Source organism: Panulirus ornatus, chromosome 38 (genome assembly GCF_036320965.1).
Source record: "Panulirus ornatus isolate Po-2019 chromosome 38, ASM3632096v1, whole genome shotgun sequence".
NCBI lineage: Eukaryota > Metazoa > Arthropoda > Malacostraca > Decapoda > Palinuridae > Panulirus > Panulirus ornatus.
The window spans coordinates 19,419,093-19,429,543 of NC_092261.1; the positions used below are offsets into that span (position 1 = coordinate 19,419,093).

A 10,451-nucleotide genomic window follows, 5' to 3' on the forward strand; every position below is an offset into this window, starting at 1 on the left:
AAAGAGCATGTATCAGGAATGAATACGTCATATGACAGTTTTGAAAGAAGGCTTGAGAGGTCTGTAGCCCCAAACTCTGTCAGGAAATCGATTGATAGGAACGTGGTCATTATGAGGTCCATTTCTCCCACCCTTTGAGAGAGAGATGGGGGGGGGGGGGGATTTTTCATACTCATGGAGCCCCGCTCTTGAACTTTCTCCTCTGTCATATAACTTTTTTAAACTCTTGTATGCTATAAGCATTCACAGTTTCATCATCTACTGTATTACTTTCATCCACCACTCATCCATCCACCTTTCACTCAGCTGCGTTGATCTGGTGCCGTCTTCGTTGCCTTCCTCTGGACCCTCTCTTAACTGTAAGGGCATATTAATTGTTGGTGAAAAAGTAGGCCAGAAACCACTCGAGAGAACGTATAGTTATGAAAATTTGCACATAGGCAGGGGCCAAAGGACCAAAGCATGGATTTTGATGTGACATCCCTGCGATATTTTGTTTGACCCTTGGATCATCTTTGATAGGATCTTGGATATCCAATGAGTGAATTTTGGACAGCTGGTTTGAGTTGCTTATTTTCTATACACAGCTTTTCATGATGAATATGCATCCCCTGAAATGAGAAAATTATGGGTACGTTAATAAAATTTGCCATATATCTATCATTGAAGAGTTAGAGCCACAGACGACGATTTATTTCTTTTATCAGGATGTTCCCTTTAAAGTGGTATGTAAGATTTCTTATTCGATGCTGTGGGAAGTGGCCAGAGGGTCACTTAACAAGAAGCCAATAAATGTACAATATTTTGCTTTAACTCGTGTTTGCAACTGAACGGAAACTTTTTGAGATTTATCCTATCAGATACCTGATTACCTCTGAAAAAAGAATTTCTAACACGAAATAAGTTTCTAATAATTTTTGCGAATGTCGTTAAATAATAGAATATACAGTATGACGCACTACAAATGGCAAAACGAGTCTTTGTTGTGTCGTTGACCATCTTTTCTCATCTGTTTGTCTATATCTTGGTGGTAAAAAAAGATGAACAGAACTTTAGAAAGTCTCAAAACTAGGCCATGGATAAAAACGTTCTGTCATCATTGGTGACAGACGGGTTCTCTTGACAAAGCAAGGTCATAGGGGTGAAAAGTATGAAGATGGTGAAAGGAATAGCTTCAGATCGAAAGTATGCCAGGGTATGTCACTATTCACTATCACCGTCTGCAGCTGCTAATCTTCCACATTCTTCAGAATCGCAGCTGCAGAACAGGCGATAATGCGCAACATGGATGACTTGGAACATTGTAGTTCCTGAAACACTTTATGATATGCTTACACTTGCAGGTGTTGATGGCTTCATCGTCACAGGATAAGTCTGTAATTCACAACAGTCCTTCCCTATGGAACTCCTCTGGTGCGAGAGGGGATGGATGTTTGTAAAAGTTAATTTGGCAGCGCTTCTGAGCAGGCGAAGGTAGAACGAGTCTCCGGTTGTTGGTAGCGAGCGAATTGTCTCCTTTGCCTGATGCACGTAGATTGTCTAGTGATGAGAAGCCAACTTTTCCGTAGAGGCGCAAAAGAAATTATGTTCATTATGTATCACCTTATCATCTACAACGTCACCGTAGGAAAACTTGATGAATACCGACTACTTGTCAGGGTGCTGCAGAGTAACTTTGGCAGCAATCTTTTTTTCACGTAGGAAAAGGTGGCTTGACTGAATCGTAGCCGGACAACACGTATGCACAGAAAAGAGAATTGATTAACTGCAAACTGTCCTTTCCGACTCCATCTGTCAGCAAGCTTACAATGTCATGGATAGATGCAAAGTCATCTTGCCTTTCTACCAAAAACTTTTCGAGATTTCAAAAACGAGACAAGTGATACATTGTATCACAGCACGAGGTTTTATACAACTTGCAGTCTGTAAAGAATCGAGTGTTGGCATCCTCGTTACTTGGGACAGTACAACTCATTTACAACACTTCTTGCCTTGTAATATGAACTTCCCCTGCCTTTATTCCAAGTAAAATCGCAATACGAAGTCATCTGGGTGACTAGAAGATCTCTCACTCAAAGAGCTAGACGAGTAGACCAGCAAATTCTTGCTCTTTGCATTTTTCAGGAAATCCTTCTATGCTGGTATACTGTCTTGTCTGATGGCACAAACTCTCGTGTAGCTTTGTATCTACGAAGGCGTTCAGCAACCTTTAAGCCTTATCCCATATCATACAAAAAAGTGAATAAACATGCAGCCAGCAGGTTTCATTTTCAGTATTTTGTCCAAGTATCATTACTAAAGTTGCCCAAAAGAGTTTGGAATCTGAATAAATGCCATCGCATCAGTGACATATACCATCACTAAACATAATTATGGAGATGGTTGTTTTAAGTTTTTTGCCATGCATCACCCATCTGTTTCTGAAGTGTTTCAAGAAGACTGCTATGGATTCTTTGCGCCTGCTGAAGCCCTTGGATCCTTTCTCATTTGGTTCCGATAAAGATAGAATGTATTCCAGCCTTTCGTAACTGAATGCCTCAATCCTAGCTTTATTACCGAGCTTCTGTGTGAAGATGAGAGCACTCGTAACAGTAGTGTCCTGTCAAAGAATTTGACGCAGACACACTTTCTTTTTGCCGTATTTCTGATGTTTATCTGCAGTCAAACTACAGGCGGCTGTGATGGACCCTAAATAGATTTTCTTTGCTTGCTTTATTTCTGTTAAGAAAAGCTTTATACCTGTCACTATCTTAAACAACTTATCACTTGTTAACGGACGAGGAGAAAATGGATTTATGTTGTTCAAGGCAACTGTTTCCTTTACTTTCATAGGAATGTCCAGGTCATCCTTATCCATTTTCTCATTACGATCAGATTTAGCAGACAGAATCTTGGTAATTTTCTTTTAACTACTTTTGCTTATAAAATCAATAGAATCATTAGAGGTCTCTCAAGACTTACTTTAGCATAATTGCTCCTTGTAAACATATGATAGAACTACACTGAACTGATTATATTATTTAAGATTACCATGATTTAAAGCATTGCATGACTTTATAACCATTGACCGTGACCTTTTGACCCCAGGCTATCGGAAATTGGTAAAATGTTACAACGAATTTAAAAAGTAGTTCATAAGAATGATAATGAATGGTCAGTGGTGGTCCTAGCATTTCTTGTAGATAAAACAAATTGTATTTACCATACCCTATAATTTTCCCATTTCATTATGGGTAAATTTGTCATGAAATATTTGTACATAGAACTTGTACAATTCAAACCAGCTGTTCAAGTTCACTGTTTTGGATGTCTAAGATCTTGCCAAAGATGATCCATGGGTCAAGCAAAATACAGTAGGTGTATCATTCCGAAATCCAGTTTCTATGAATTTCACGGTTGAAAACTAACCCACTGGCTCGCTTCAGTTTGCCTTGGATCGGTTCACAACCTCCTATTGATGGTAGCCAAGATGGTTGAGAAGCTCTACGGGTTCTTCACTCACCGTCAGTGAAAGATTTTGTTTCTTGAAATGCAGGGATTTGATTAGGAATGAGAACGCAGAAAGTTTTTCTGATAATTAAACCTAAAGAAAATATTGATAATCTGCAGCTGTGGTTAATAAGTAACTTTTGGCGACATGTTTGAGAGTTCATGAGGCCAAAAAGAGGAAATATAAAAGATGCATCAGTACGTATCTTAGATCACATGGATGCACACACACACACACACACACACACACACACACACACACACACACAGACACACACACACACAGACACAGACACAGACACGTACACACACACACGCACACACACACACACACACACACACACACACACACACACACACACGTGCATGTATTCTCACGCGTAGTACCATGCTCAACTCAATGCTCTCCGTTCGTTTACCCCTAACGCCTTCCTCCTGGTAAACATTTTGTTCAGTAGAATGGTTCAATTATCCACTTTTTTTTTTTTACCTGTGAATGTTCACAGCTTTAAATTTTGATTTATTGTACAGCTTTTCTGTTATTTTTTTTCTTTTTATCACGGTGGCCGGTGATGTAATTCTTTCTTATTCAGGTGGCCTGATGGGTTGCACCCGAAAATAATCTCTGATATATTGAGGAAAATCGTTGTAAATGCGCCGCAGTTTCTAAGCTGATCAGTCGCAATGTAAAAACAAGACTGAAAGTGATCTGTTTATTACAATCTCGATTTGCTTCCTCGTACTTAAGATTTGACTCAGCTCTGCCTCGTGCAGTCTTCTTAGTAGTCATGCACATACGGTAAAGGGTAACTTAGGAAGCACGTCGACGGCAATGACTTTTTATTTACGGTACTTCTTTTTATCTTGTAAACGTCATTATATGTAATGTACCGCACGAAACCGATTGTGATATAAGACGCCCTCATGCTAGCCTTTTAAAAGGTACTAATGGTCATATTGGGTACTTTATTGTGAGGCTCTTTACCAGTTTCAAGTAAAGGTATCCCCCTTATGAGATACGTAAGTATATATTATCTCTGCTTAAACAACACTTTTTAATCTCCTTGTGAACCCTAAGTATTAGAGTGAACGGAAGAAATCATCTGGGATTTACTGTAACTTCTGCTCTAAGAATAGTGTGTCATCATTTTCACTTCATACAACGTGTGTCAACCCACTGCATAATTTTTGATGTTAATGGTAAGAAACCTACATGAACAGAGGTGTCTTGCAACGATATTTTTGAGTTGCCGTTCTCAGTGCTGCCGAGGTTTCCTCCGTGTTTGTACTTTGCCTTTACGCCAATACACTTCATGCTTATTGGAGAGAGAGAGAGAGAGAGAGAGAGAGAGAGAGAGAGAGAGAGAGAGAGAGAGAGAGAGAGAGAGACTATCGATTTTACCGGGTATTAGCTGGCGTAGATCGTGACGATGGTATTTTATAAATGGACGGCCAGAAGTAGGCACGAGCAGCACTTGTAATTATAATAGCAGGGAAGCACCATTAAATAATGGTATCCAGAAGCATCGTGCCCTGAGGTTTATGCTGAAGATGGTAATCTACATTTAATCATTACGTAGCAGAAAGTATGGCACTCAATAATAGCCTGACATCGACAATCTCGATAATTTGTGGAACAGCCCCAGCCTCTCCTATCAATGTTTGTTTATGAGTGTATCGTCTCGGGTGTTAACCCTCGACTTTCCTTGCGCATGACACCCGTACACCCGCCCATTCTCATTAACACTGTTATTATATTAATTGCCAGCGATCGTGTTGCCTTTTGTAAGCGTTCATTGATCGTAGGGAACGTGGAGGGAGAGGGCTTGTCAGGTAACAGTTTAACGACCTTTCTGGTAGTGAACGCTGTTTGGTGGGAATATAACGCTCAATGAAGCACGAAGTTGGCTGTTGTTAACCTCGTATTTCTTATTTTCTCTCCCTCTTTGAGCTTATCTTTAACATTCTGTATGTCTTGATTTATCTTTAACATTCTATATATTTGATTTATCTTGAACATTTATATTACTTGATTAAGTGATTTATGCTACTTACAGATCAACTTGACTTTTCTTAATCATTTATAAACGTAGTTTCAGTGGCTCGAAATAAATTAGATGGTTCGAAGACCTAACGGCCTAGAATTTATGGCGAGTTAAAGTTAACGGGATTGACGACATGTGTATGTCAGCATGTGTATACAGCTAAGGTTACGAACAAATATTATTTGCTTCTTAAAGCTATGGCGAAGCTGTAATCATCAGTGTTTTCTTGAAAATGACTTTGCCCTTTAAACAACCGTATAACGCATTCTGGGTAGGGATTGGTGTCTATCCCGAAAGTAATTTCATCGATCATCTATTTTTATTTCAAGCTATATATATATGGAGAGAAAAGGATGATCTGTTCCGTATCTTTTAGTACGTCCATTCGATTTGATTTTGTTTTTAATCTTAACCAATGATACATTTCGGAGCAGAAGTGAAATTTATCATTACTTGGACGCACGGTCTTTTGAACTCGTTTATTTACCTGGTGTTGAGACAGTCATTGACGAATCAATCCCCTCAGACAAATACATTAAACATAGAAAATGTATTTCTATATATTGTCTTTCATGTAGGTTTATGTTAGATCACATAAAGTAATTACTTTATCCCTAGCTTGGAAATCATTTTTCGGTGCTTGGAAATCATTTTTCGGTATCTTAGACCACAAGTCCGAGTAATGATTAGGTAGGAATATCATTTGAATAATTGATCCCAAGATCGACTCCAGCCAATCACAGCGTGACCTGCTGACACAAGGTACCCTCGCGTGCTCTGAGTAGCAATATTATTCTGTATTTTTGTCTTGCAATATTACTATTGATTTTATGTTATTTTAGCTTCTGAAACGTTTCTTTACCAGAATTACTGAACCTACATACACTGACTGTTATACCTCTATTTACAGGGTAAATGGAAAACAAAAATTAAATCCATTGTAGTGTTATTTCTAAAAGGAACAGGAAACGTTACCAACTGTAACATTCATATCTCACCCACACAGGATGAGGAATCGGTGGAACTTGTCCAGTGCAGTGTTGGGTGTCTTGGGAAATGTCCTGTGTTCTGTTGTAGGAATGGAGTGTGCCCTGGTGACCTTGCTAGGGTTGACGGGCGTCCCTATGGTGGTTGGGCAGCCCTCAGGGCCGCTGCCACCCTTTCACTTCCACCACAGGGCAGTGATGGACCACAGGGGCGCCTACGTGATGCTGTGGACGCCGTTCCAAGACAAGATCATCATCGAGGTGCAGGTGAGACAGCAGCCGAGCAGTATGAGAGCAAGGGCAGCAGGTGAAATGATTTCCAGCCGTATGAGAGTTGGGGTAACAGGTGATACGATAGCAGCGAAATATGGTAGTTACGGCAGCAGATGAGACGGTAACTGAGTTATATGAAAGCTGGGGCAGCAGGTGAGACAGGACATAGGGAGTCTGGAAACTGAGCAGTAGGTGAGACGGTTTCCGAACACTATGAGAGCTGAGGCAACAAGTGAGACTGGTCCCGAGCAACATGAGAGCTGGGGCAGCAGGTGAGATGTGGTCCCAAGCAGTGAGAGAGTTGAAGAGGTTGGTGAGATGGTTTCCGAGTAGTATGAGAGCTGTTTTAGTGAAACATCATGTAAGTAGCTCAGGGACTTAGGTACTAGATGAATCGGAACCCATGATTATAATTAGGAGCTGTGGCATCAGGGAGAACGTACCCAAGCAATTTTGGAGACGGGTAGCTAAAAAGGCAGATCATTAGGTTAGGTGGGACTCGGGAAGTTTGAGAGCCAGAGCCCTGGATGTGATGGGTAGTGTCAGATGAGAGGCTGCTAGGATGCATGTGTCCTGGGAATTGGGTGTAAGGGCTTCCACCTGGTGTTAGTGAGTTTGTGAACTTGGCTGGCCATTATTGTATGTACATACATGAGGACTGTGTAAGCTTCAGCTTTTTCACTCATACAGCACATGTTAAAATAAATCTCATGGACCACGTATGCTTATATTCGATCCCTTTTAGTTATCTGTTGTTTGATATCAGTTATAATCATGTGTAACCTTATGGTAATCAACGTGACCGTGAGATGTGTGCCTAAGTTGTAGTTTTGTGCATGTTTCCAGTAACGCCTAGATTCACAGGTATGAGGAATTTTGTCTGTGCCTACAGGTGGCGACCCTAGGGTACGTCGGCCTCGGGTTCTCGCCCACAGGAGGCATGAAGGGCGCCGACGTGGTCATCGGCTGGGTGGACGCCCAAGGACAGCTACATTTCCAGGTAGGTGGGTTCCAGAGGGACCATATTGGGCATTCGCTAGTGTGGGAGAGTCCAGGCGTCCTCAGTATTATGTGATGGTTCAGGTGCTTATGCTCTACTTCTTTCTTCCCAGGTATTGTGCTTTATCTCAGTGAGCACGACGGTTTCACTCTTAGATATGCTACTGGCCTTTGATCTGATTCGAAAGAGTCAGGTCAAAGGCTAGGCCATCATGCCCATGAGTCGTACTGTTGTACTTAAGGGTCATGGCGTCACAATTAAGAGACTGACTCAATACATATCATTGATTTATGCTAATCTTGTTTAAATAGCATTCCCATTTGGTGTTAAATACTGTCCACGGTTATGAATTGTCTAGAAATTAATGTAGACCAAATGATTTAGACTTTTTTGATGTGTTTTCGTATTCATATACTCCTAAAAAAAGATATGGATTGTATTTTTCCAGCCATCTGCACTTCTTGTATTTATTTATTTTGCCACCCAATTCTTTTACATAGTTACTTTGTACACTTTCGGTGTTTTGCCTTTCCCTGGAACCATCGGATTACGTAATGATCTATCATTCTCTATTTTTTAATGAAATACTTGACAATGAAATAATTCATTTTGGCTTCGATCAAATTATTTATATTTGGAAGAGATGCACTATAACACGAGAGTCAAAATATCGAGAGAAAAAAGCTCACACTAAGCGTCGACAGTCTCTTTCAAGACTCTTTGGATGCCCATTATCAGGCATCCTGGAGGTGATTCTTGTGCAGGAAATAAAGAGAAGGCCGGAGGACTTCCAAAACTGTCTTGAAACACAAGCTTTTTTTCTGTTCGTCGTTTTCACTTGCACAGACAGACTTATTCACACAACACTTGTAAACCGCGGCTCCAGAAATTCTTGTCGACCACATTTGTTGATACGGGTCCAAGAGGAGAGCAAATATGGATTAGTGCATGGCGCCTATGAGTCGTTCTGTCATTCCTGTCGGACGTCGCTTCCATGAGTCATTGTGTGGTCCCTGCCGGCTGCCATGCCCTCATGCTATTCTGCCGTCCCTGCCGGCCGACGCGCCAGCAAGGCATTCTTTGGTTCCTGCCGACCATCGCGCCCTAGTGTCGTTCTTTCCTCTCTGGCAGCCGTCGCGCCCATGCGTTGCTCAGTCGTCTCGGACGGCAGTCGTACTTTCCCATTGCCATATTGGGATGTCCACGTCTTTCAAATTCACGCATTAGTCTAAAATAAGCTGTAGGGATAGAGTGAAGGCATTCGTACCTGGACATTGGTGTGGGTGCGAGGCAAGGCGCCATTGATGATTCGTCTTTGTGTTATAAAGCAATTTCCTTGTAACTGCGTGGTTTTCAGGACAGTTTCTTTGAATGTTATTTAGAGACATAAAATTGGACGAAAAAGAACTTCATATCAAATATGTTTTACAGTTTCACATTCCTGTCTACTGTCCTTGTCAAGAAACCTTTCGTTCAAATCGTTTTCTATATTCGTGTTTAAACGATAATATGTACGACTTATAAGAGATTCTGATGAAATGTTGGTGCAGATATTAAGTTAGTTAATGATGTCGAATTCTTGTGGTGTGGTAGTCTGCGGACAGCTGGGCAGGGTCGCTGACCTCTCCAGTTCAGTTGTCTATTTGCTCGGTAGTCAGTAAATTTATGGAATCCATCTGTCTATCTGCATGAATTTACCTACACACACACACAAGTCATTTGGGAGGTGAGTTTGAATGGAGAAAAACTGGAGGAAGTGAGGTGTTTTAGATATCTGGGAGTGGATCTGGCAGCGGATGGAACCATGGAAGCGGAAGTGGATCATAGGGTGGGGGAGGGGGCGAAAATTCTGGGGGCCTTGAAGAATGTGTGGAAGTCGAGAACATTATCTCGGAAAGCAAAAATGGGTATGTTTGAAGGAATAGTGGTTCCAACAATGTTGTATGGTTGCGAGGCGTGGGCTATGGATAGAGTTGTGCGCAGGAGGGTGGATGTGCTGGAAATGAGATGTTTGAGGACAATGTGTGGTGTGAGGTGGTTCGATCGAGTGAGTAACGTAAGGGTAAGAGAGATGTGTGGAAATAAAAAGAGCGTGGTTGAGAGAGCAGAAGAGGGTGTTTTGAAGTGGTTTGGGCACATGGAGAGAATGAGTGAGGAAAGATTGACCAAGAGGATATATGTGTCGGAGGTGGAGGGAACGAGGAGAAGAGGGAGACCAAATTGGAGGTGGAAAGATGGAGTGAAAAAGATTTTGTGTGATCGGGGCCTGAACATGCAGGATTGTGAAAGGAGGGCAAGGAATAGAGTGAATTGGAGCGATGTGGTATACCGGGGTTGACGTGCTGTCAGTGGATTGAATCAAGGCATGTGAAGCGTCTGGGGTAAACCATGGAAAGCTGTGTAGGTATGTAAAGTTGCGTGTGTGGACGTATGTATATACATGTGTATGGGGGGGGGGTTGGGCCATTTCTTTCGTCTGTTTCCTTGCGCTACCTCGCAAACGCGGGAGACAGCGACAAAGTATAATAGATAATATAAAAAATAATATATATATATATATATATATATATATATATATATATATATATATATACATATATATATATATTGGAAAGGATCACAATTTTGCGCGTGATCAAGATATTCCTATGAGTCCCC

At 41.2% G+C, this 10,451-nt stretch overlaps 1 protein-coding gene across 1 annotated transcript in view; it reads left to right on the plus strand.

The window, feature by feature from the left end:
* Positions 1 to 10,451, plus strand: part of LOC139760929 (DBH-like monooxygenase protein 1) — a 407,440-nt gene that overhangs the window by 71,748 nt on the left and 325,241 nt on the right. The window contains exons 2-3 of the mRNA XM_071684706.1: positions 6,541 to 6,787; positions 7,686 to 7,793. Coding sequence (XP_071540807.1) covers positions 6,541 to 6,787; positions 7,686 to 7,793 — 355 coding nt within the window. The remainder of the gene's footprint in view (positions 1 to 6,540; positions 6,788 to 7,685; positions 7,794 to 10,451) is intronic.